Here is a 27,109-nt window from a genome sequence, read left to right on the forward strand (position 1 = left end):
GTTGGTCAGTCGGCTAGTGGGTTCGCTCTTGTCACCCCGGACGCACGTCTCAACACACCGTTCTTGAGAATTCCACAAAATATCGCTGCTTTAATTAAAAATAATAATAAAATGCCTAAAAAACCGTTCAGATGCCGACACTGACGACTTCTTAGATTGTAGAAATATATTTTAAAAAAATAGTGCAATGCTTTCCAATTTCAAAATAAGAACGTAATTTATTCGAATTCCAAAAATATTACTCTCAATTTTCGCGCGGGAAGCCAAACGTCAAGATGACAGTTCGGGAGTGGTTCAAATTTGGAAAATCAATCCGTGGTGATGTGAAACAGTTTGTTGTTTTATTTGTGTTGTTATCGATATTAGACAATTTGTTGACATGCAGAGGCGAAAGCTTAAGAGGTGAGTTTCTATCCTGCGGTCTCGATAACTGAAATCGTCTGACCACAATAGTTAGGCAGTTTGGAATGACCCATCGAAGTAGTTTAAAGAAAGTATAAATATTTGATGTAACCGGATTCTCTAGTGCTCCACATATTTTGTGATGATATTTCTCCTTTGATCCTCGCGCCGTTAAACCAGTTCAACAATTATTATATTATCTCTAACAAACCATTTTACAAGTCACTAGATGATTTTTGAAAACTTTCAATTATTAAAACCTATGTGTTATGCATATTATTTCTTGTGGAATTTATTTAAAACGCACCTCAGGTCCTTGCTGATTGATAAATCTTATTATAATTTGAACTATTTTTTTAATGATAAATTTAGATAACAATTTAGTTAATTTTGTTACTTTTGTTTATTCGATTTTGTTTTGTGGGATGATAGCACGCTCTCCATTTAATTTGCATACCCGTGGACGGTGAAACATGTAGGATTAAGCTTTTCTTTAAGACATTTTTCTATCTATATCTATCCATGTCTTCATAAGTCGAATTAAATATAAAGACATTTTTCTTACATGTTAACAAATATTAAATAGAAATATTTGAAGAATTATCTGCATTAGAAAATATTTTTTTTTGTTTTAATTCAATCTAACTTTATTGACCAGAATTAGTATTCTGGCAAATAAAGTTAGATTCATTGAACTTATTTTAACATTATCTATCTACAAGACAACTTTCGACAATAATCTTGAATAAATTGAATATTTTAAGATACATTTTATGTTTTTTACACGAAAATTCAAAATTAAAAGTATGAATATTAAACTAAAACACAAACTAGTGTATAATCAAGCGTAACAAGATATTCCATTGAGACAAAATAAAACAAAAACTATCGACAATAGATTATGCTCATTACATCACTATTATAAAATTCTTGACCCAATTCCAACTTAATTGGGACTGTATTATGTTTATGGTTGGTCAGTTCTACCGTTTATAGGTTATGGAAGTCGATGAATATAAAAAAGCTGTAAGAATTAATTTATTTTAATTTAATTAGTAAACTTTTAATTAATACGTCTCTCTCTTTCACATCTGAGCGTTTTCCCGGTCGGTGAAGAGGTAACAAACAAACAAACTTACCTTTGCATTTATAATATTATTTAGGATTTCTTTGTTGTGGACGCCAGCGCAAGCCTCAGACGCATGATTGGTCTTCCCAATCAGAGACCATTTCACGCACTTCCCCATTGATTGGTTCATTAATATTTGAAGTAGGTTGTAGGTAGTACCCACACCGTGCATGTGCCCTCACCAATAGCTTAAAAAAAATTAAATATTTATTTTACGAATTATTTTTTACGAGGTTTATCTAGAAGAATTTTTTTTTTCGAGGTATATATAGGTAAAGAAAAAATGTTTTACTACGATTTTATTTTATGTAATATTTTTTATAACTTTAATGCGTTTTACGAGGAAAAGTATTGCGTCCATACAAAAGACTTCAACGTACCTTCAACATTCAAAAATTTTATTTCAAACGTTTGTTCGATTGAATATATTTGAAACTAGCCGCGCCCCGGAGCTTCGCTCCTGTGGGAATTTCGGGATAAAAACCACCCTATGTCTTATTATTTTCTACCTGTGTACCAAATTTTATAACAATCGATCAAGTAGATAATGAGTGAAGAGTAACAAATAAACAAACTTACTTTAACATTTATAACATTAGTTGGGAAACATGTATACATTACTGATAATATTGCAGTTTTGTTGTCAGTTCTACAGATTAGACTTACTGGTCTCATACTAGGGCGGGAGCCCTCCCCAACTATAAAAGCAAAAAACTTATGGAATTACATAAATAGACAACACACAAGCTTGTATCACGTTCCGATGAAACACAGAAACACAAAACACTCGCCCGCGAAAACAAGTAAAACTATTTGCCCACACTGGGAATCGAATCGTGGACCTCAATATGGCGCACGGCTCCGGTGACCACGCCACAGAGGTCAGCAATTAAGTCCACCGCGATACAAAAACAATGCAACTTGTTTCTCACTACCAAGAAGTTCAGTTAAGGGGAATACTGCTTTTAGAACTGCTGATAAAAAATATTTTTGTTTAAGATACTCCCCCCCTAGTCACAATTGGCCGCTTGACTAGGTTTAAAAAAAAACTTTTAAAGGTATTTAAATAAACAAACACAATAATCAAATGTCACTTTAATTTATCAGTTTTATTAGATAATAAATTATAATATTCTCATTCACTCACCTTATATATTTTATTAGGAGAGTTTAAAAAAGGAAAATCCAAATTAATAATTTAAGAAACCCTCCTCTGAAGTTGCTGGCGTCATCTCGTCCGCTAGATAAGAGCTGACGGTTTCCAAACGGCTACACATTTTCCAAACATCACTAGGAATACACTCGTTGTAATTATTATCTATCTATCAAATATAGACAAGTTTATTTGTTGGACAAATTAAAAATGTCCCGAAATTAATATTGAAAGTAGGGGGCTACTTTCAATATTCATTTCGCTACAACTTTTGAACGGCTGAACCGATTGTGATCAAACATATCTAAGAACCACCGCATGAAAATTTTCTATCAATTAAAAAAAAACCGTATATCTAAATAGGTTCACCCGTTAATGAGCTACGGTGCCACGTACACAGACAGACAAATTTAGAACACCACTCCTTCTGTCGTCGGGGGTTTAAAAAACGATTTCTTATCGCGGACGGAGTCGCGAACAACAGCTAGTTATAAATATTAGACGACAAAAGGATGGACGTAATACTAGTTTGTATAATAATAGTAACAAAACAATCTAAAAGCCATAAATATTAATTAAATAATAAAAGTTTTATTAATCTTATTAAAATTATAGCTACCACGACCCATTCATTTTATTAAAACATAAAGCCACTGAGAGACTGGTCTGTTCACTACGTGACCACACTATTCTTACCACGTTCGTGGTCAAATAGTGAAACTTGAACAGGTAGTATATTTTTTGCATTTATCATTTCACTACACGATTTTTCCAGTGATTCTCGATTTCCCGGTTTTTTCTTAGCTAGAGAGCGTTGGAGCTCAGAATCCGCTGTAGTTACTTATGAGCTAACTTATTTTCTATTATTGTGGTAATAGTGTGGAGTCGCTCACGTTTCAAGAATTTCCGGGTTCGAATCCCGATTTTAATTTAGAACCGGCAGAAATTGAATCCTAGAAATTGAATTGCGGCAATTGAATGCGAATTAAACAATTCTTGCTGGTATGTCTGGTAAATAAAATTAAGGTTACTGATGAGAATATTTTATTTAGTTTATCTTAGTGCCAGGTTTTTGTTTGACTATGTTTTAGATAGGAGACATTTTCGACCAACTATAGTAATATAGATATGACTAATTTTACATATTGAATGTCTACGCCTTAAATTCTGTGAGAAACTAAAATTGATAGCTTTATTTTTTTAATAGCTCAATTATATGTCAAAAGGCTAAAACTTCCTCACGTTAAAATGTCTCAACCATTGAATCTATTCTAATTGATATTATAAATGCGAAAGTATGTTTGTTACCTCTTCACGCTCTATCTACTTTGACCAATATTCTTGAAATTTTGCATACATGTAGTTTGAATTATCGAGAAGGACATAGGGTACCTTTCACCCCGGAACGCGGGCGAAGCCTCAGGCAAAAGCTTGTTCTTTATGTTTCAACAAAAACTATTACAAGCGTGTGCTAGTTTCGGCCTCTAATACGCTAATAAGCTACAATTGTCAAAATGACATATTTGTAAAAAAAAAAACTTTTATTGCGAATTGTCAAAGAAATTAAAAAACCTGAAAAGCTGAGTTTCGGCCTCTTAAGCAAGACATTAATACGGTGACGCAGACCGGTTGTCTGTCTGTCGCTCGTCCCGGGTGTGACACGCTTCGCAAACCTGTAGGGAAAGAAAGCTATCGCGATTCGATGTTTAAAAAAACTTTAAATATATCGATACATCGAAAACAGAACGGGGTTTTACAATAAGTGCATTTTATATCATTCTAACGGCCCGTCCCTACTTCGGGTGAAACCGTAATAAATTATACAGTTAAAATTCCTCAGGAATCACATTAATCATTGGCGAAAATCGTACAAAAATCGATCGGGTATTTTTGAGTTTATCTCGTTCATACAGACAAACGCGACAGGAACTTTTTATAATATGTAGTTTAGTATTCACGTACATTGGAACGCCTCGGAGTAACGGCTACTCCGCTGCGCTATGTTGCGTCAATACAGAGCGTTGCGGCTCCGTCGTTCTACACAGGTTTTGGACATTGATATACGTCCATGCCCCGTAGTAGATACAATATTGCATTAGCATTGAGGCCGGCCTATAGAGAAAACAAAAGAAACTCACTATTAGTAAGGTAATAAACTAATTATCATTAATTTATCTCTCTTGTCAAAGCATCCGCGAATCAAATCGGAAACTCGCGAGACGAAAGAGAAAAGTTATTAACGGAAAGAAATCGCCAGAACCGCAGACAAATATCGGTGAATGCTAATTTACATCACGCCCTAGATAATGAACATTTGGTTTTTTGCTCACTGGAATTCGTCCAGTTACGTGTTCGACATAAAACCATCGTTCAAATATATAACGTGCTTGTGAAACAACGGCATGGTAGACGATTCGAGAATATGTTACTATGGTAATAGATAAAAGATATTTTATTTGCAAAAATATGGGTAAATTTGATACATAAAACCTTAAAAGACTTACTCAACGTGCTTTGTGCAAATATAGTTACAGTGGATGTTATATATGCTTAAATAAATAAAAAAAAACAAATAATAACGTCACTTGATTGGCTTGAATGTGTAACAATTTTTTTTTTACTAATATGTCATTTTCGGCACAGGCTTTTGTTGTAGCCTTGTTGCACTAAACGTGTGTCTGAAAAGCGTTTCCTCGTTGGGAGCCGATCCTGGGTGCACCATCAGGTCATGCTTATCATGATAATGCATTGCTCTTGCCATGGAAACTGAAGCGACGTGGGAATTTTCAACTCTGTAGTACAAGCGGAAATAGGAGAAATTTGACTTGCAAGATTTAATTACAGACTGACAAGCACAGAGTGTAACTAAAGAAAGTAAAAAATAATTTAAATAATGACATTCAATTTACCTAGATAATAGGACCACTCCATATCCTTCCGTGAATGTCGTACAGTCAACAGCAAATTAACCTACCCAAATTCATTGCAAACTTGCCGCTTTTTCCGCGCCATAGAGTTTCATGGAAGGAAATTTGATGTGCTGTTATGATGTGTGTCCTCGTACAGTAGTACGAGGCGAGTAAGGAACACATAGTTTTAGCTGTAGGTAATAAACCTACAGTCTTCACTAATTGAATCGCTAAGTCGACACGCTAAGAATAAGCAGCTATAGCCTTTTAGCACAGACATAATACAGACTATGCTCATACGACTGAAAAACATTTGTTAAAACGTCATTCATTTGTAAATTTCCTATAGTTTAGTTGGGCCATTATGACTCTTCTTCAGATTCAGTTCCAGTTTGAATAATTTATACCCTATATGTTGCCCAGGCTTAATAGCTATATAACAAAAAAGTTTCATTCGAATCTGTCTAGTAGTTGCGGAGATTAGCGTACAAACAGACAAACAAACAGACATATTTTTTTTCAAATTGTTACTCTATTGCTATGATTCTATCGCCTAATTTTGTTTTTATGTAAATATATTCAATGTACAATACTTTTTTTTTCTACTGTTTTATTACTGCAATGAAAACCAAGCAATGTATGCCGCATTCGCCAAAGTTCGGCGAACTGTTCCGCGATAATGTACGGCATTAAACAGACAACAGTAATGTAGCAACGGCTATGCCACACACTTCGAGTATTTTAATGGTCTACATCACGCAACCAAGTGTTTAAATTGAGTGCTAACTCTGTAAATACTAAATATCGGAAGCACATGGTTTTCCCCCGGTTTTTCCCGCATCTTTTGGAAATCTGGGTACATCCTACTAATATTATAAATGCAAAAGTTTGTGAGCATGTATGTATGTTTGTTACTCTTTCACGCAAAATGTACTGGACGGATCGTTATGAGATTTGATACACGGATAGAATATAACCTGGAATAACACATAGGGTACTTTTTATCCCGAATTTACCACGGGAGCGAAGCTTCGCTCCCGTGTTTAAAATATAATAAAAAAAAATTGGCATGTTCTTTTTCATTTATTTGGGTCTACGAACATTATCACACTATGACAATGATAATAAAACATAAAAACCAATAACAAGCGTTATGATAACATGTGGGATGATTTATGTGCCAAGGGTCCAACAAATAAAGTTTGTTTGTCGTTGGTTAGGTTTAGTGGTTTACGCCCTAAGACAGGCCACTCTATAACCTCTGTGGATGTCGTACGAGGCGACTAAGGGATTATTAGTGCAGCCTTCACAGCAACTTCAATTCTTCAATTCAACCTAGAAATTATCTTTAATACTTGGATGGTTTATTTTTACGTTGGCGTCAAGCTTTGGGGCGTTACAGACACGCATGCAACCAGTAACGGAATTAGAGAAGAAACAGTCGGAAAGCGGACTCTGGGCTCAGACGCTTTCAAAGCAACCGAGAACAAGGAGTACTACAGTACAGACAAAACAAAAATAGTTTTATTTTGTCGAATGACAAAATTCCTTTGTTATCTATCTGTGTGTTGAGTCAATGATAATTCTACATATTTGTGGATGACAATAGCCGCGTAACAGCCTTACGTCATACATAATTTATTTACTAAATATCTTGTTCAAATACTATGACTTTCTATTGTAGGATGGCCGGGAATATTACAACTAAATTATTAAATAGCTTCATTATGCATAGGTATATGAAATTTTCAACTATTCCCGCTTCACAAAAGTGAAAGATACAAAAAAATTAATAATGAGTGTAGAAGAGCTCAATGGTGCAGTGGTTAGTGCGCTCGGCCTGTGATAGTGGCGGTTAAGACCCTCATAATGGTCGGTCATTGGATGGGTGGCCAATATTATATATCCTTTTAATACAGGCTACTTGTAAAACTCTTTAAGGCTTCCGTTCTGTGCCATTTCATATCGTGTATTATGAATATGTCATTAAAAATTTCATGTCACTTCAAAAATGACGAAGTTTCATACAAACTGCAATCCCTATTTCACCCCCTTAATGATGGAATTTCGAAATATCCTTCTCAAGCGGACGTCTCCTGGTCACAATCTACCTTCCTGCCAAATTCCATCTTCATGAACTCAGTAGTTTTCGAGATTTCGTGATGAGTTGAGTTGTTTTTCGCTGTTGTTCTTTGATATTTCACTTGCTGTTTTCTTAGTACATATTAGGGCTAGAATTCATAAAACAAACCAATGACTTTTTCTATTGAACAAATGAATTGCCAAAGATGGCGTCACCTTTGTGTACAATATTTATTTATTTATACGGTTCCCTTTAGAGAATAACTTTCTTTACACGTCTACATCCTAATTAACGGACATTTTCTTTAGAAAGTAACACGGCTTATGTTTTATTTTATAGGTTATAAATATCAGCGCAGTATGGCGTCAACTTGGAGAAATCTAATAAACCTTAAAACTTAATTTAGCACGTGCAGGATTGATGAAGTGAAAACTTCGAGAGGCATGTACAGCCGACCACATGCCAAGTCATCCCTGCGTCTTTATGCGGCGGTAATAGAGGCGAAATTAGAATAAAAACAATATTAAAATATCTTTGTTATCTCCACATTTTTTATGAGAAGGTATGAAATAATGTACGATCAATTTAAGATTGTGAGAGACTGGTGTCTGAACTAAACTGAGCTTCACTTGCAGGCGGCCTTAACCAATTAATTACCACCGCTTCAATCTAAAACTCGTATGTTTGTTTTAAAGAAACAATTTAACTGTTGCTGGGCGGCAGTAATCAGGTGATGATCGCTCATCAACCAAGTCAACCGAATAAAAAAAAAATTTGGCAACGCTCCCGTAGGAATTTTAGGATAAAAAGCACCCTATATGTTATTCTAGGTTATATTCTACCCGTGTACCAAACTTCATAACAATCCGTCCAGTAGATTTTGCGTGAAAGAGTAACAAACATACACATATAAATCCTCACAAATTTTCGCATTTATAATAATAATGGGATGCATATTTGTCTTCATAAATCTCCACAAAAATGACCTTTAAAACGACCTCTAATTACTAGACAAAGAAAGTATTGTCAATCAATTTGCAGAATCACTTAGAAAGTGACAATAAAAGTCAGTTAACTCCCAAATGATTCGAACGCAGTTGTAAATCAAAGTGAAAACCAAGTATTTTTGACGTCAATTGTTATGATTCATACTAATTGGCGAAACGATAAAAATATTTCTATCTTTTTCTATTTTTATCTGTATTGTAAATACTTCTGTCATATTTTTTTGTCATCGAAAGACACATGACTTACCTTCATAAAATAGTTAAAGCATTCCTATGTTTTATCACATACACAATCACGCACTTTACACAATTTGACACTGACAGATCGAGACAAAATACACTTTAGCTTTTTTACAAGCTTTTATTTGGTTTCACCTGGTCCGATATTTGCTTGTCTGTCTGTAATTAAATATTGCAAGTTAGATGTCTCCTACTCCCAGTTGACCTACAGAGTTGAAATATCCCACGACGTTGCTTCAGTTTCCATGACAATGCATTATTATGATAAGCATGAACCGAACCTGGGTGCACCATCAGCACCCAGGATCGGCTCCCAACGAGTAAGTCGATTTGGATTAAGACGCAGCGAACCAATCACATTGCTGTGCTGTTGTCATTTGATCGCAATGGCGCGCGGTGATTGGTTAGCTGCGTCTCAATGCGAATCGACTTGATGGTGAGTTTGAAATCGCAATCAACAGTCAACAGGACATTAACCTACCCCAATTCACTGTAATCTCGCCGTTATTACCTGCGCTATAGAGGTTCATGCAAGGTAACTTGATGTGTTAACTGTACTCTATAATTTCACTTTCGGTGACCGCCTGCGCCGCCGACCTTACTTTCACAGCACGGTCAGGTTGATTCTGTTATAGTTCTTTATCATTTCGTAATATGTAGTCAATTTTGAACTGTATAGTTATTTTAACTAGTAATAAATGCGTTTAGTTCAGTTTACGTTTGTTTGTCTATGATAAAACATTAGCTTAATTTTAATTACAGCAAACGATGCGTGATAGTTATACGATATATATGTTACGGCTAAACCTCGAAGTGCGGCTACATCTAGCTTTAGCCGGATAGAACCAGGTGTAGACAGTCTCAGTTGGCTACATCAGCCAGCTCATCTTCGGCTAGCCTAGGTGCAGCCGGGCGCAGAAAGTTACACTAGATGCAGCCAGCTCATCTTCGGCTAGCCTAGGTGCAGCCAGGCGCAGAATATTACACTAGATGCAGCCAGCTCATCTTCGGCTAGCCTAGGTGCAGCCAGGCGCAGAATATTACACTAGATGCAGCCAGCTCATCTTCGGCTAGCCTAGGTGCAGCCAGGCGCAGAATATTACACTAGATGCAGCCAGCTCATCTTCAGCTAGCCTAGGTGCAGTCGGTCGTAGATGGTTAAACCTCTATGTAACCATCACCACGTAGCCTGGTTATCTTTGACTAGAACTAGGTTTAGTAATAAAAGTAATCTATTTAGATAAAACTCTTGCGTTACTGAGTGACTGACTGACAGACAGCCGAAACAACTGAGCGTAGGAAGCTGAAATTTAGTGTGTAGGTTCCTAGGACAGTGTAGGGGAGCACTAAGAAGGGATTTCCTGAAATTCCCACGGGAAACGAATTTTTACTTACATACGAAGTTGTGGGCAAAAGCTAGTCTAATATATAATAATAGTTAAATAATTTAAATACTTTTCAAGACATTTAACTTCAAAACTTACATATAACAAGGAAAAGCAAATTTAAAAAAAATGTAGTTTTTAATTAGTTGTACTTGATACGAAAAGGGACAGAACATTGGGCTCTCATTCTTACACGATACAATTAGAACATTACGTATATTGTTTACTCTTTCTTTCGTTGATATTTCAGCGAATCAAACAAGATCTTTTACTTTTCCTCCTACGTTTAGTTTACATGCTCCAGGGAGCATGTCACTCCCATTGTCATTACGCCAATTGAACTGTTCAATTGGCATAAAAATCGTTATACCTAATTTATTTCGTTTGGGAGAAATGATATAAACTTTTTGATGTTGGCCGTTGCTGGATTTTGTTATCGCTCGTCTTTCTTTTCTTACCTAATATAAACCCTTACACATATTATAGAACAAAGTCCACAGCTACGTCTGTCTGTCTATTCGCAATATACTTAAAAACTGATGCATGGATTTTCATGCGGTTTCACCAATGGACAGTATGATTTCAGAGGAAGGTTTAGGTGTAGATTTATTTTGTTTTTACCCGAGCAAAGCCGGGATGGGCCGAAAACACGACGCATTACAAACATTTTTACACATTTTGTGTACATTTTAATTTACAATTTCTCTTTTACGCTTTCCCTTTCATACTGCGACCCGAAAATTACGGTCTGTTTGTCTGTGACTTTGAACGCGGTAACAATGTGAAGGTTAGTGATAACCTAATGAATGTGACACACTTTTTTAACCTACTGCGTCGCCCTAAAGAGGGTTATGTGCTGAGTAAAAAAATATATATAGGTAGAAGATATGTATGAGCTCCGTGGCGTGATGGTTAACATGCCTGTCCGCTACTTAGGTCCCGGGTTCGACCCCGGTCAGGTCGAGATGGAAAATGATCTTTTTCAGATTGACCTGGGTTTTGGATATTTATCTATATATCGCAGTAAGGTAGAAAGATAGAAAAAGGATATAATTATATGCCGGAATATAGTTATAAGAAAGCAATTTATAGGTATATAATTATAAAACGTATTAAGTTTAGTGATGTGATTATATTACTGGATTAATTATGTAATATTATATTTTTTTCTATCTTATTGCGATATAATTGATATGATAATATGTCATATAATATATCTGATGATATTATGTGTGTCGGATACTTTTTACATCGCAATCCTTACAAGCGACTCGGGCTAAACCATATTTAAAAAAGTAACCTATGTTACTCATAAAGGTTTCGTCTTCTCTGTGCCAAATTTCATCAGCCCGACCGCATAGTTTTTTGAGTTTATTCATTACAAACAAAAAAATAATAAGTACAAATCTTTTCTCTTTATAATATTAGTAAGTTAGTATGAATTCGTATAGTTATATGTAAATAAAATATAGTCTCGGCGTCCAATACGATTTTTTTGGCTTTAGGCATCGAGACTTTAATGTTCTTGGGGCAGAGGCGCACGGGGATTGTACAGAGAGCTCAGCAAACAGCTTTCTCGCACAGCGAATTTCCATTGCAATTCAGCGCGGGAATGCTGCCTGTTTGATGGGTACCATGCCTTCTTTAGATATTTCCAATTTATAAGTTATTTTGAAGTTAGATAGTTTTTAGTTTAAATTAATACAATTTGGTGTTTTTATTGTTATAAAAAATATCCGTTAATCGATGTATCAATGATCGCATATAAATATTAGATAATTCCCGGCTTGTCGGAAGAGCCACATCGCAAACAGAGCGTGGTAGAAACGTGCCTGGCGAGCTGAGACGAGGTTCAACATAACTCATAGCATCTCGCGATCGTAAATTAATAATAAACCTATCGATTAACTAGTCAGCTATTTGCCAAGGTCAGGAAATTTAACCAGCTGTTGCCCGTGACTCAGCTCGCGATAGGTTTAGCCGTGACAAAGTGAGAGACAGTCTGATGACAGATGAATTCGCATATATAATTCTAGCTTTTGTCCGCGGCTTCGTCCGCGTGTATTTCATAGTGAAATCTCGGTTTCGGTCTCCCTTCGGGGTGGAATTTCCAAAGATCCTCTCTTAGTGCTCACCTACACTCCCCATATTCCAAATGTCAGCTTCCTACGCCCAGTAGTTTCGGTTGTACGTTGTCTGGAAGTCAGTCAGTCACTCAGTAACGGAAGAGTTTTATATACATAGATTTGTATGGATGTATGAGCCAAATTTCTTACAAAAATGATATTTCTGTCAAAGGCTTTAATTTTTAGGAAATTACTCCTCACAGTGGCCATAATAAATTCATTTTATTTAGTCTACTGTGACCACATTGTCTACATTGTCAATGTCTAAAAGTTTTTAAAGCTTTTAATACGAAAAACTGTTCCCATTGAAGGATATTTAAGCGGGTAAAGACGCGGGTAAACGCAGCTAGCATATCAATAGGTTTACCAATGAAATCGTGTAGGTGGATATCATGTTTCACTATTTTTTCCAACACAATGTACGAACACAACACTTACTTGTGATTACTTCTCACTTTTTTGTGAAATTATCTTTGGAAACATGTTTGTATGACGCCCGCTTCTCACACAAACAATGTACATTGTGAGCATGGAAAGTAATACGGCTGAATTTGGGCGGCACTATAATAATATCTATGATTAGGAATAATTGGTAGCTTAATTATCTCTCCTATCATCGGACCTCAGCTTTCATCTTTAGTTATCAGACGATTGTTTTTAACCCCCGACGCAAAAAGACTACGTTATAAGTTTAACCAGTAAGTGTGTCTGTCTGTCTGTGGACTGTAGCCCATCAACAGATGAACCGATTTGGATGCGGTTTTTTTATTTTATTAGCCAATTATTATGCGGTAGTTGTTAGATAAAATATTCTATTCCTGTTGATCTAAACCATGCGTAATACAACTGAGAAAAACGCATCAAATTCCATCCAATAGTTTTTACGTTTTGCGCGAACAAACATAGCTCACTTAGGTACAGTTTTATTATATGCATAGATATAAATGTATTAGATATATAGATATAGACACCAGACATCGTGGTGTCGCAGCCCCGAATGACGAAAGAGACTAATCGGCATGTAACCAACCCGGCCATTACGTAATAAAATTGAAAATGTCTCAAAGTTGAATGAGTAACGGTGAATTTGTAACATTGCGTGTTTGACTCAGAGTCGGATCTGCTTTCTCTTTCCTACGGAGAAATGTATGACATCATTTGTATTGTCACGTTAAAGGTCCGAACCATGAATTTTACTTAAGGTTGTCACCATTTACGTACTAAGTAAGCTGCATAAAAATTATATTGGATTACGTGACTTATTTAGGCCTTCAATAACCTGTAGTATAATATAATTTTATACAAAAATGTTTCTTAGGAGACAAGCTTTTATAGTCTTCAATGTGTTGTATTCAATGCGTTACAAAAATCATATCTGTTGGGGAGTTCCCTTGTCAGGGGCGGATTCTAGGTGAATAATCAGGTAATGCTTATTGTAATAATATATTGTGATCCAAACTAAACGTGCATACAAAATTTCTGTTCGATGAGTTGAAGATATCTGAAGAAAAATTCCACAAACATATGATATTTATATAAAATGTTTGTGTAATAATGTTTTTTCAGGTGCAACTAACATAAAAGCTTGTGTAAATTTGTTTAAGGTTTCGAATTGAGTGAAAAGGTACAAAGAGTGTAATAAAACTTGGGGTTTATGGAATAGAACAGTTAAGCTATAATAACATATGTATTTATCTAATTCAACGAGTCAAATTTTATGTGTTGACAACCCTGTCGAGCGCCATTTTAGCATTTACGATCTTTAAAATTAAAATGGTTGTGTGTCAAATTGTTTACGCAAAAACGAAAGTAAAATTATGTTTTTACACGCCATGTTAGGTTGAAGTGTAGGTAATTTAGCATAATATCAAAATTCTAAGTCTGATAGGTATCTCACAATGTTTTTTTAGAAAATTCGTTGACATCTCTGTTTTTGGTGTTATCTTTAAATACATGGAGCCCTTGTTGTAGTTATGGCATAGTTTTTAAATGTTATGTAAATATTTAATTTTTTCCGTAAGTAATTATTCTATTCTATAATGATATTTTGTTCAAAAGAATAAAATAAATCCCTTTTCCCACTAATATTATAAAGGCGAACTTCATGCTCAAACGGCTGCGGTAGCTAATACCTCTGATTAATATTAATCACTTTTGACCAAATCCTACTTTCAACTTAACTAACTACACTTAGGTAAAATCTGATAGTCAATGGCGCTTAGTAACTTTATTTGTAACAGATATATATGTATATATCTAATCGATATTTTTAACATAAATTTTAGCAGCGCACATCTGACACAATATTTGCACACGATTATATACGGTTAAACATTGCTGCATTTTTATAATTATAACACTCTATGGGTCCTTATATATAATTTCAATGTTTTGCAAATAATCTTTATAGTGCATTTGCTAATTTCTTTCTTTTTGAATTAGAGACATGAAGCCATTAGCTATAGCCATCTCGCACCCTGAGTGGGTCACTGACCCAATCAATTGCGTCGTATTCGGCACACACTCGTCCCACATACTCGGGCGGGACATCCTGTAGAAAACTCAAAGGCAACCGATTTTGCTTCGTGTTGAATATTTTAATGTCAACGCGAAAGTATTGGCTAAGAAACTTCTTCTTCAAAGTCGTATATCCTCATGGCTGAGGGTCGTGGTCATTACGTGGAATGAAACACACACAACAACTGTCTTGGCACTATTAATGGGGTGGTATGCCGTTGCTGTCTTCATTTCACACACAAGTTAATAATCCACCAGTGTGCAGGTTTCCTCACGATGATTTCCTTCACCGGAAGCAGGTGTCTGTGAAAATCAGAAGGGAGTGAAAGGAGTGTGAATGAGTCAGATTGGTATACAAACTCATGTGGTACGAGTAGGTTTCAAACCTGGGAACTTTCGATCCACAGGCGGGATAACCATTACACCACCACCGCCTCAAAAACTGGGCTAGAAACCTAGTGAGTAGTGAAAAGACAAACTCCTCGCACACTAGCACCACCTTAGATTTTTATTAATTTTTATTTCTTAGCGAAAATTAATTAAACAGATTACGCCACACTAAATAAAGTATTTTAGTAGAATGTAGGTATTTTAGTTTTTGATAATACAATGTGGTCACAGTTGACTAAACGGAATTTATTGCCCATCGTTTTCGGTTTAGTCAACTGTGACATTACGCAAACATTGTGATGGAAAACTAAATATTTTCTGTTTTATCTATTGTAGCATAATCTGTTAATATATTTTTTACTTTTTACTAAGTAAATTTAACGTAACCTTATATTTAACTAGCGACATGCCCCGACTTCGCACGGGGGCAATATTAACTTTCTTTTTGAATCTATAAAAACTCGCATTAAAATCCGTTGAATACAAGATCTAAGCTGGTTGGGCTGGATAGGTCTGTCCCAATGATTAAAGAAAAATTTTATCTATGGTCTGCCCCTAATATACAATATATATATATATATATATATATATATATATATATATATATATATATATATATATATATACATATATATATATATATATTATATGTTTTCATATATTATAAGCACCACGAACAAAAACCTACATAGGTTTATACGTGGTAAGGCGAGTCACTACAGTCATAGTTCTTAAGCATCAATTTACATTTGGTACTGGTTTCAAAATTTTAATTATTTTCCCACAAGTATTGTTAGGGTTTTCGTTTAATATGATGATGGCAGAAAATACTCCCACATATGTAGGGACAGACCGACAGCAGGAAGTGACTTTGTTTTGATATACGATGTAATGATAACGCTAAAACACAGTTTAAACGTTCGCGCAGCTTTTGTTGGACATCGTGTTATTAACTAAGCATACCTATCTATATCCCAAATTTCATCAAAATTGGTTTAATGGCTGTGAAAGCGTGAAAGACAGACCTTTACATTTATAATGTTAGTATGGATAAATCACATAAATTAAACTCATAAATCACCATAAACTCATAAATATACCGAACTAACAAACATACGGGGTGATTTTTATAGTGGCCGGTTGTTAGAAATATGATGTCATCCCTCTATGGGAATGCTGTTAATACTCTATTCCTTTTATGTATACATTTTAATTTCGTCGATGGCTGTGTTGATATGTATTCTCATTAAAACTCGTACAAAACCTACAAATTATGTCTGGTATACACTATCGCTGCACAGTTCGCCAAACTTTTGCGTATTCGGTATACATCGCTGGTGTTTTATTGCGGTAAATAAAATCTCTCATACAAACTACGCATACGATATCTATCCGAGTTCGGCGATAGTTCTGTAGCCGGCAGTAGATATGGAGTAAAAATCTTATTGTAATGGATAAACGTGATTCCTATTAACTGATATTTTGATAGCTAGATGTAGTGCACATGTTTTTTGGCAAGAGGTTGAACCGTTACCAAGATTTTGCATAATTATCAGATTTGTAAGCGACACATAAGCGACAGAATAAGCTCAAGTGGTACACGGATGGTACACTTTTGACCTGCAGGCCTACTATCAACTTTTACAGAACGATTCCAATGCAATTAGGAACCTAATATGAATCGCATTCATACAAAAAATTAAGTCGATGGTACAAATTTGCGATGCAGTTCAGTTTAGGTCGTAAAGCGGATCGCGTTAAGAGATGATGGTAGCCCCCTGTACTAGTTTCTAGTTTGAATATCTTTAAAGCTAGATGACCTGGCCCTGTCAAAAGGGCAAACCCGAAAAATGCTGGCTTAATGTCATCAAGGATGATATGCGTGCCAATGGTCTGACAACGAAGTGGAGACGATAAAGTATGAAAGCTAACCTGGGCACCGATACTCAACGGCTGAGGAGTTACTTATACCAGCATAATAAAAATCTCGACCACTTATCTCACAATTTGTTGCGACTTTCAAAACAGATTTTCCCGATGATTGGACCGATTTCGATGTCAATTTGCTGATCAAATCTAGACATATCTATAGGAAAGCAGTTAATTTGAGAGCCGTATTCGCGTCACGTACAAACTTTCCATTAAATTTCTCTTTGAATTCATTACTGCAAGTATAAAATGTCTATTACATTATACTAAATCCGACTAATTGCGTCCCGGGGCTTTGCTCCTGTGGGAATTTCAGGATAAAAAGTACCCTATATGTTATTCCAGATTATATCCTACCTGTGTAACAAATTTCATAATAATCCGTCCAGTAGATTTTTCGTGAAATAGTAACAAACACACATACCGCGATAGTGTTGAGCTGTCTACGCAATATCGCCAAACTCAGATGCCGACGCGAATGCATAAGATCATTGCACAGTTTGTATCAATTAGAACCAACACAAGGAAAATCTAGCAATGTACGTCGGAATCGCAAAATTTTCGCGGTCTGTCTCTAGTGTGGAGCCGGCGTTAGGGGGACACGGAGCATATAGCCTACCTAACCCACGCACATGAAGCTGTTTTGGGAAATTGCTATATTTTTATAGATTTTGATGAGATACAGAATACACCAAGCCAAGCAATTGTGTGAAAATTCACAAGCAGATTTCACTGTCATTAAAACAATTCTCAGCCGCAATGAGAAGTAGTAAAAGTTGTATTATTTCAATATAAAATAGTTAAAGAAATCGAAACGGAAAATATTTGAAATGCTTTGTTATCGAAAGAGAGTTCATACCTATATATATATACTAAATAGTATGAAAAAAGCCGCTCTCTGTCTATCTATATACCTATGTATATACCTATATATATATATACTAAATAGTATGAAAAAAGCCGCTCTCTGTCTATCTATATACCTATGTATGCTTAGATCTCTAAAATTAGGCATCGGATTTTAATCCGGGTTTTATTATGTTTTAAGAGATTGCAAAAAAGATCAATTTTAATTAAAGATTCAATTGTCAATATTATTTGTAAGTCCTGGCCAAACTGCATATTTGCTGAATCAAATTACGTGTTGACAGCCTTGGCTAAAATGTTTTTTTCTTTCATTACAGAATCAAGAAAACTCTTCGGAGGATACAGAATAACCCCAACTCACTGTAAAGCATCCAGAGCAGCCAAATATAACAGAGGAAACACAATATGCATGTTCAATCACGAATGTGTCCAAAGAGGGGGAGAAGTAGTGGGGGCTTGCATGGATGGATTCCTTTTCGGAGCATGCTGTCAACTTAAAAGTGACAGTCAATCACATATACCTAAAGGACCGGGTGTAGTCATGACAAGTTACCTGGATTACCCTGAAGCAGAAAGCGACACTGCAGATTATGAATCTGAAAACTTAGACGCATGGCACAACAGCTTCAAACCTGTAGTCACTCCTGGATACAGACCTGGAGTCTCATCTTCTCCAAAACCTGATGGGAATACCGAATCTGTTATATCTGATGGATTAACACAAATCACTAATACTTTGTTGAATTCCCCTGAAAAAGAAAACAATTATATATTCAAACCCGAAAGACCAGGAACTGTTTATACTCATAGCACAATAGACCACAATTTAGCTGATACTATACTTTTAAATAAAAACGGATCAATAGCAGATAATGTAGCTAGACCTTCAGATTTTAATATACAAATATCTTCAATGCAAACCAAACCTACAGTGTCTCCATTATCTACTTCAACTACACCTACATCTAAAGTTGTATCAACTCATAGACCTGTATATACTAAGCCAGTCTTTAAACCGAAGCCAAAGCCACAAGCATCTTCTACAGAAAATTACATTATGGTATCTACTGTGACAAAAGAAAATCCGAAAGTAACAGAACTATCATCTATTGATAGTATAATACAAATGTTAAATAATACTCCAAGTTTAAGTGACGAAATTACATCGCCTTCATCTGATATGGCAGAGCATAAATCATCGTTAGGATCAACTGTATCATCATGGGGTGAAGCAGGATATGGAAGCAACTATATAAACTATTACGTATCGCCTGGTCATTACGTCACAGTAAAGCCTGGCACAAGTCTTTATTCAACGACATCTGCTTATATCCCCGAGAGATATACGACCCCAAAACCACAAAATAAGACCCCAATCAGTTCTACAATTCATACTTTAAAACCAGTAAGCGTGTACTCAAGTACCCACGCGTATTACACGAAAAAACCATATACACCTAACAGTATACCAGAAGTAGTAAAAACTACTGCAAGACCACAATATTCCTCTCCTTCATCTGCGTCACAATCGACTCAGCAAGCAATAGATGCATTCAATAATTATCCAACAGATCCAAGCAATTTTGGTCCGAGTCTCACTACATTTACATATGTTACATCAAGTACCACTCCAGCGCCACCTTCAAGCACGAGAAGTCCTAGTCCACCTTATACTAGTTATATAACAGGATCAACTCCAGCAAAGAGACCAGTAACGGAACGTATACCTATTCAACCTAATATTCCAGGTTTTGCTGACAATTTCGCTACAGCAACACCCACCGTAGTAATACTAAATAATTTCCAAACTCCAAAGCCAGATACAGAGGAATCAGAGGAAATAAAAGAAACAGAATTTATTGAAATATCACAGGAACCATTCCAGAAACCAGCCAGTTCGATAACGGTGAACAATGTCATTGAAACAAGTAACCATATTTATTTGTCGAAGCCACCTCCTCTAAAACACGACAGACCGTCTTCACCAACAGTCGTTATTACTCCTAAACCACCACCAAATACAACTCCATATCCAATTAAATCAACAACAAAATACACAGCTTCTACTCCTAGCTTCGAATCATTCACAGAATACACTCCTACGACTTTCAAACCAGAGATGCAGACTTCTCCAGACGACCTAATTAATTTCCCACCAGTTCGCAATCCTATGTTAAACGTAACAGGATCAAACGCGATTTTCAATACCAGTATTACAATGTCAAACGATTTAGAAGTATTACACGACGTGGAGTTCACAACACCGTCCTGGCAAGAAGACGAAAAACTGAATGAGAAGATGAATCAATTCGTAAACAAAATCGTTGGAAGTCTGCAAGGCACATTCCAAGAGCTACACGACATTGTAATCCTAGACAAGAAGCCTAACGCAACTATTATTAATACTAGAACTACACCAAAGCCTACGAAAAAAACTCCAACTACGACTAAAAAACCGATTACTACGACTAAAAAACCAGCTAGACTGACTACGACAACTAAGAAACCGTTAAGGACTACAAAAAAACCGACTAAATTGACTACAGTTTATAGGAGACCAACGACTACTGCGCTTCCTACAACTACAAGTACATCAGCAAAAAAACCGGTACGTAGGAAACCTGCACGTAAACCTATTCGTTATTAATTCAATTTATAAATAATTCAACATGAAATTCAAAATTATGATTTCGACAAAGTCTGGATGAAATCCAACATACCCAAATTACTTTTTGGTGAAAAAAATTGGTAGCAAACTCCTTTTGGTTATGTGCTTAGAATTAGGCAAAAGGTACGTATTCTTGTAATTTATTTTTAATCTAACGTTTATAGAATAAAACACATATTTAATTTGAAGTAGAATATAAATAGTGATAAATATTATTAATATAGCAAACAACTATGACACTTATGTCGTCAACTAATATTACAAATCAAATGCATTTACTTTATTTAATTTCAAATAATCCCTAAGATAAAAAATGATTGATTTAACTAGATGATTTAATCATTGTTGGTGCTCATATAACATAAATCATTATACTTCTGTTAACAAAAATAATTATATTCCAAGGCAAAATAATTATACTTTAATAATTTTCACCTAATCATTTTAATTCATCGTAAAAGGCCGCGTCTGTGACTGTGTTTTCTGCAGGTAACTACTACGAAAAAGCCAAAACCGACGAAGAAAGTGACAACGACAATAGCGACGACGACAGTGACTGAGGCGTCGAACGACGAAGTGACCACAGAGGGATTTATAGACAACACCATCGACTATAATGATAAGAATTGTGAGTATTATTTACAGCTTAAACCTCTATGAAAACCGCCAGATTCTTGCACATATATGTACGGTAGAATAGTAGATATAGAGGTAGATTTATGTACAGAACAAATAAATAAATATTTTCCGTCTAAATTTTCCAGTGTGCGGAGTACGGCCATTAGTGAAGTCCGGTCGTATCGTTGGCGGGAAGAATGCAAAGTTCGGAGAGTGGCCGTGGCAGGTCCTAGTCAGGGAGTCCACGTGGCTGGGTCTCTTCACAAAGAACAAGTGTGGAGGAGTGCTGATCACCAGCAGATTCGTTACTACCGCTGCTCATTGTCAGCCTGGGTAAATTATCGTTTTAACTAAACAAAAAAACCAACCACCAAACATAAAACACGAAGCACGTCATTGCGTTCACTGGTTCTCAATGCATGACAATAAATCGTGTCCGTCCAATATTGAGAAGTACGATCATCAGAAGCCGCGTTAATAGGTGCACAATTAGGCCACGCTTATCATAATAACGCATTGTCATCCACACTAAACGTTTGTACAAAATTTCAGCCCAATCTGTTGAAGACATGTGCTTCAAAATTGAATTACAATATTCCACCCGAACATACATGCTTACATAGATTGCAAGTGAAATAAATGCTTCGCGAATGAGGACCGAATAATACGAGTACATTATCGACTTTCTAAGCAGATGTGTCAAAAGCTGACGCTAACGTATTGAAGATGACAAAGTCAACAAAGTACATTAAATGGAATGATGGTGCAATATTGAGATACCAAAATTATTTGTAATACCATCATTTATAATTATATGTCTGAAACCAACACCGGTAGACATGCTATATACACTGCTCCAGCGATAGATATCCAGCGAAGCTGAGCGTACCTACTACCAAATACCCTATATAATTATATAAGGAATGCCACCCCATTGCGATTAAAGAGTCGCCGCAGATTTGGACCAACAACTCACAGTCTTACCACAGATTATACGTGTACAATACTTACAGTAGTGTTACCATAGAACGATGTCTAAAGTTTGACATTCAAGAAATACTGACAATTATTACAGTTACTCCTAGATAGCGGCGATTCCGTACGCAGGCGGGTCGCCGGCTCCCATTATAAGAGTATATATATTGTGTTTAACAATAGAAATCGTTTATTAACAAATAAAACTGTGAAACACTAAATCGTTCAATAATATTATGAAAATCATCTTAAAATTTTCTTTCCACTTTCAGATTCCTGGCCTCGCTCGTGGCAGTGTTCGGTGAGAACGACATATCCGGAGACAAGGAGCCACGTAGGCCCGTATCAAGGAACGTTAGGAGGGTGATAGTCCACCGGCAATACGACGCAGCGACGTTTGAGAACGACCTAGCTTTATTGGAATTGGAATCACCCGTCAAGTTCGACGCGCATATTGGTGAGATTGGAGAAGAACAATATGAAAAATCTAATAACCTATTCGGAAATTAGACCTTTAGATTCATGTTTTCACTGAATATTCTAAATAAATATTTATCAAAGCTACAAGCTAGCTGGCGGTCCGGAACGACCAGTGCTGAGAAGAAATGCCGAAAGAGACTCACAGAAAGAACACCATGAACTCAGCGCCTAATAAACAACGCTTTCAGGAGATTGATGGCCTGCCCGGCGGCTGTTTCATTTGACCAGAATAAGGGCTAGCCCCAACAGCGTTTACAATAAAAGCTTGTAGCAATAATTTCATTTTTCGTTCTTCGTATTCTGCATGAATATTCGCCGACAGTTTAAACCCGTCATGAAACAAGCGCTTCCTCTAATAAAATAATTTTAGAAGGCGTAATCCGCTTCTGTTTAGTGCAGCTTCGTCACGCATTAATTTGTATGAATAGTTTGACGACCTCGGTGGCGCAGTGGTAAAGTGCTTGCCTCTGAACCGAGATGGTCCCGGGTTCGATCCCCGGTCGGGTCATGATGGAAAATGATTGGCCCGAGTCTTGGATGTTTATCTATTATCTATATATGTATTTGTTATAAAATATAGTATCGTTAAGTTGGTATCCCATAACACAAGTGTCGAATTTACTTTGGGGCTTGCTCAATCTGTGTGATTTGTCCTAATATTATTATTTTTTATTTATTTATTATTTCATTTGCTCCTATGACTAGAGCTCTGAATATGCTGAATTCCATATATGTCAGAAGCCAGATGTTGACATATTCCATTGTACATTGAGGAAATTCACAGTTATGACATATACCTATATAGCTTGTGTATAGCGTGGTCGCATTATAAGCCTGTAATGACGCGTGGAAAATGATGACAAATAAATAAATAAAAGTGACATTTTCTCTTCCAGTGCCAATCTGCATGCCGCCAGACAACTCGGATTTCACCGGTCGCATGGCCACCGTCACAGGGTGGGGGCGGCTCAAGTACGGTGGTGGGGTACCAGCTGTATTACAGGAAGTTCAGGTACATTACAACCTTCTCCAACTTCTCTTCCTAGGTTATTAATGTTAATTACTGGTCAACTTAGTTTTTACTTATAGGACCCATTTTTGTTAATTGACGTGTTTGAAGAAAAAGGCTGCGATGAAGTTTGTTGCTGGCGCCGCTTCGTTTTCAATTGTGATTTGGAAGTCGGTAGATTTAAAGTAAAATTTTGACCTCAATAATCAGTTATTGACGTCAAAATTTTACTTACGTATAGTGGAATGAAGAATTTTGAATACGACAGGCTTTTTATCCCGACATTTATTTCGTTTTTCAATATTTTATTTGTTTATTTTTTCATGTTTATTGAACTCATGTGTATACTTCCTGTAAGTACTTAATGTAGCCAAATAACTGTTTCAGGTGCCTGTGATAGAGAACAGCGCTTGCCAGGAGATGTTCCTCACGGCTGGCCACCAGAAGAATATCAGAAAGTCTTTCATCTGCGCCGGATACGCCAACGGCCAGAAGGACTCTTGTGAAGTTCGTATTTTTATGTGTGATTTTTTTTGAAGACGCTTGTCTGTACCTGTGTGTGTAAGGCTTATGGTCTAGCTGGAATATGTATAGGTTTTATTAATCCTTTAGTCTAACTGAATATTATACGAGGCGAATAAGGGATAAGGACAGCCTTGACAGCAGACAAAAGCGTTTGCAAAAACCACAGTCGAATCTTCCAATTTAACATTTACTTCTCTAGAGGTCGGCTCTCGGTTATCAACCAATAATATAATTTAACACGCTGAAAGAGAGAGAGAGACAGTTTTTGAAGTGAAAACATCTTTAGCGGCATTGTGCACTTTTTGTGATAGGTAAAAAATTTTAAACTCCTGACATGATCAACAAATTCCTAAGAAGTGAAAAATGCTCACCGTTAATACAAGTTTTCACTTCTGCCGGCACTCCCGGAGTGCAATCCGTTTCCTTATTATGTAAACAAGACACGGAACAAGATATAATGTCCTATTTGCATAAAACTCATCTGGTTGAAACACCAAAGGGCGACAGCGGAGGCCCGCTGGTGCTGCAGCGCTCGGACGGGCGCTGGCAGCTGGTGGGCACGGTGTCGCACGGCATCCGCTGCGCCGCGCCGTTCCTGCCCGGCGTCTACATGCGCACCTCCTTCTACAAGCCCTGGCTCGCCAGCGTGGCCGGCGTGCGCGGCTGACGCCCGCCGCCGCTCTCTGGAACTTTGAATTGACGTTCTTTTTATACCTACGAAGAAGTGTTCTTTTTTCGTATGTGTCAGTGGCCAGTCTGGTATTGCATTTTTTTTAATGTCAATCATGATTTGGCCAGTTTGTTGTTTTGTAAAATTAAACAGTTTTTGTACAGCGCGCTCATTTGTCGCATCGAAAATCGTAATGACACGAGGTATATTTTCATTCCTTGAAAAATAATTAGCATCGTCTAATTTTTAAGCTTGATTCTATTCGAAAATCCCCACCTTTGTCAGTTAATGTTTTAATTTTAATAAACTGTTTGACTTTTCAATGTAATTATTTAATTTAATTAATTCACCAAGACAGTACCAGGTGCTTTGATTGGCTATAATATGATTTTAAATAATTAATTTGCCGAAAATATCGTGATTTTATTCCTCGATATTGTTAGAGTCAGATAGCGTAGTCTTGCGCAGAAATGCCGGCAATTTTTGCTCGCATCACTTCGCTGTCCGTCGTTAGATGGCGCTATAAGTAGTTCCATATACCGACGCATGACTCGTTCGAAATTGTGCGATTTTTTTTTTAAAGCCATCGGCACTGTCTTGTAATAGATTTGTAATGTTGTAAAAATGTATTGAACAATTTTAGTCTTCTAAGTCATTGTTACACACCCACTAAACAATAGTATGTGCAATCAAGATCAAAAATCTTGATCAACTTCATATGTCCATGGTAGGTCAGGTTTGTCTGCCCTCGACTCGGTACCTACTTACCCTACGTTTCTATAACTTGGTAATAAGGGTGAATGTAATGATATTGTAGACGTTGTTGACTTGTAGAATGTACCACGGTACATTCTACAAGTCAACAAAGGGTGATCACGATCACCCTTTACTAGTTCATCTTATGACTACAGTTTACAATGGATTTTTGATCCATATTGTAAAGTAGAAAAATTAGTGGTTCTTTAGAGTTTGCAGGAACTTTTCACACCTTATGTTTCAAATAGGACATTAAAATCTTAATAATATTAATTCCGCAAATCATTTGTGTTTTTCTTCCTCTGTTCCTAACAAGGTGTTTCACAGACCTGATTCTTGTCAAACGATCAAAATCGAAAGGTTCTAAAGGTCCTCTAATTGTATGTATGTTTTAGGCATCCTGTCTACTCATACGATTTATTTTTGAAATCCACTAAAAGCATAATTGTAGTGTTGATATTTAAAAGTCAGTAATCAAATAGATTTTTATTTATAATTCTACTTTAAAAAATCAGAAAATTCGCAAAAAAAGCTCTCTAATTATAGTGGAGCTACGCGTCATATTATTGTAATTAACTTTTGTGTTATTGACCAAACAAAAACGATGAAATTTCTTGAATATAAATTACATGTTTAAGGAAGTTACAATATACCAATTCGTATATTTGTTAAAGTATTATATTATTTATATTCTGTAAATTAAAATGCATTTATTTAATCTAAATATAGTGTAAAATTAGTTTCTAAGACTGAATCAATGTAAAAAAAACTGCATATTATTTATATAAATTAATTTAAATTATGTATAATTACTTCAGAACTCATAATTGTGCTAGGAAAAATATTTTAATTTAATAAAAAGATTATTTAAAAAAGAATAATGAGAAGGCTCAAATAAATAGATAAATGTTAATATTTTTATTGTTGTACATTAATTAAAAGTCATAAGAAAAATTGTATGTTTATTTATTATTGAAACTGCACACTGATTGACAGTTTTCACTTGCCAAAACGTGTCGGCAGATCATCGTAAACGTCATGTCAGATACTTTTAGATGACTTGATAAAATATGACAATAGAAAACCTACCACGAAACATACAAACACGTAGCACGTCAGTAAAGTGCCATATCGTGTACGCATCGTGTAATATAAGGATATAACGTGTAGACGCAATAACGTGCTACGATTTTATGTTTCATGGTAGCCCTCCCTATAGTATTAACAAGTTTTTTTTTTTTAATGAATTCTTGAAAGACTTGGTCTCCCAT

General features: G+C 36.0%; 1 protein-coding gene across 1 annotated transcript; it reads left to right on the forward strand.

The window, feature by feature from the left end:
* Nucleotides 1-26,770, forward strand: flz (filzig). The gene is made up of 8 exons (XM_053765160.1): nt 1-402; nt 18,455-20,745; nt 21,295-21,433; nt 21,570-21,756; nt 22,671-22,855; nt 23,775-23,890; nt 24,275-24,394; nt 24,912-26,770. The coding sequence occupies exons 1-8, from the start codon at nt 276-278 to the stop codon at nt 25,077-25,079; spliced, it is 3,333 nt and encodes a 1,110-aa protein (XP_053621135.1). The 5' UTR covers nt 1-275; the 3' UTR covers nt 25,080-26,770.
* The last annotated feature ends 339 nt before the right edge of the window (nt 26,771-27,109 follow it).

The sequence above is a fragment of the Plodia interpunctella genome, chromosome 27 (assembly GCF_027563975.2).
Source record: "Plodia interpunctella isolate USDA-ARS_2022_Savannah chromosome 27, ilPloInte3.2, whole genome shotgun sequence".
Lineage (NCBI taxonomy): Eukaryota > Metazoa > Arthropoda > Insecta > Lepidoptera > Pyralidae > Plodia > Plodia interpunctella.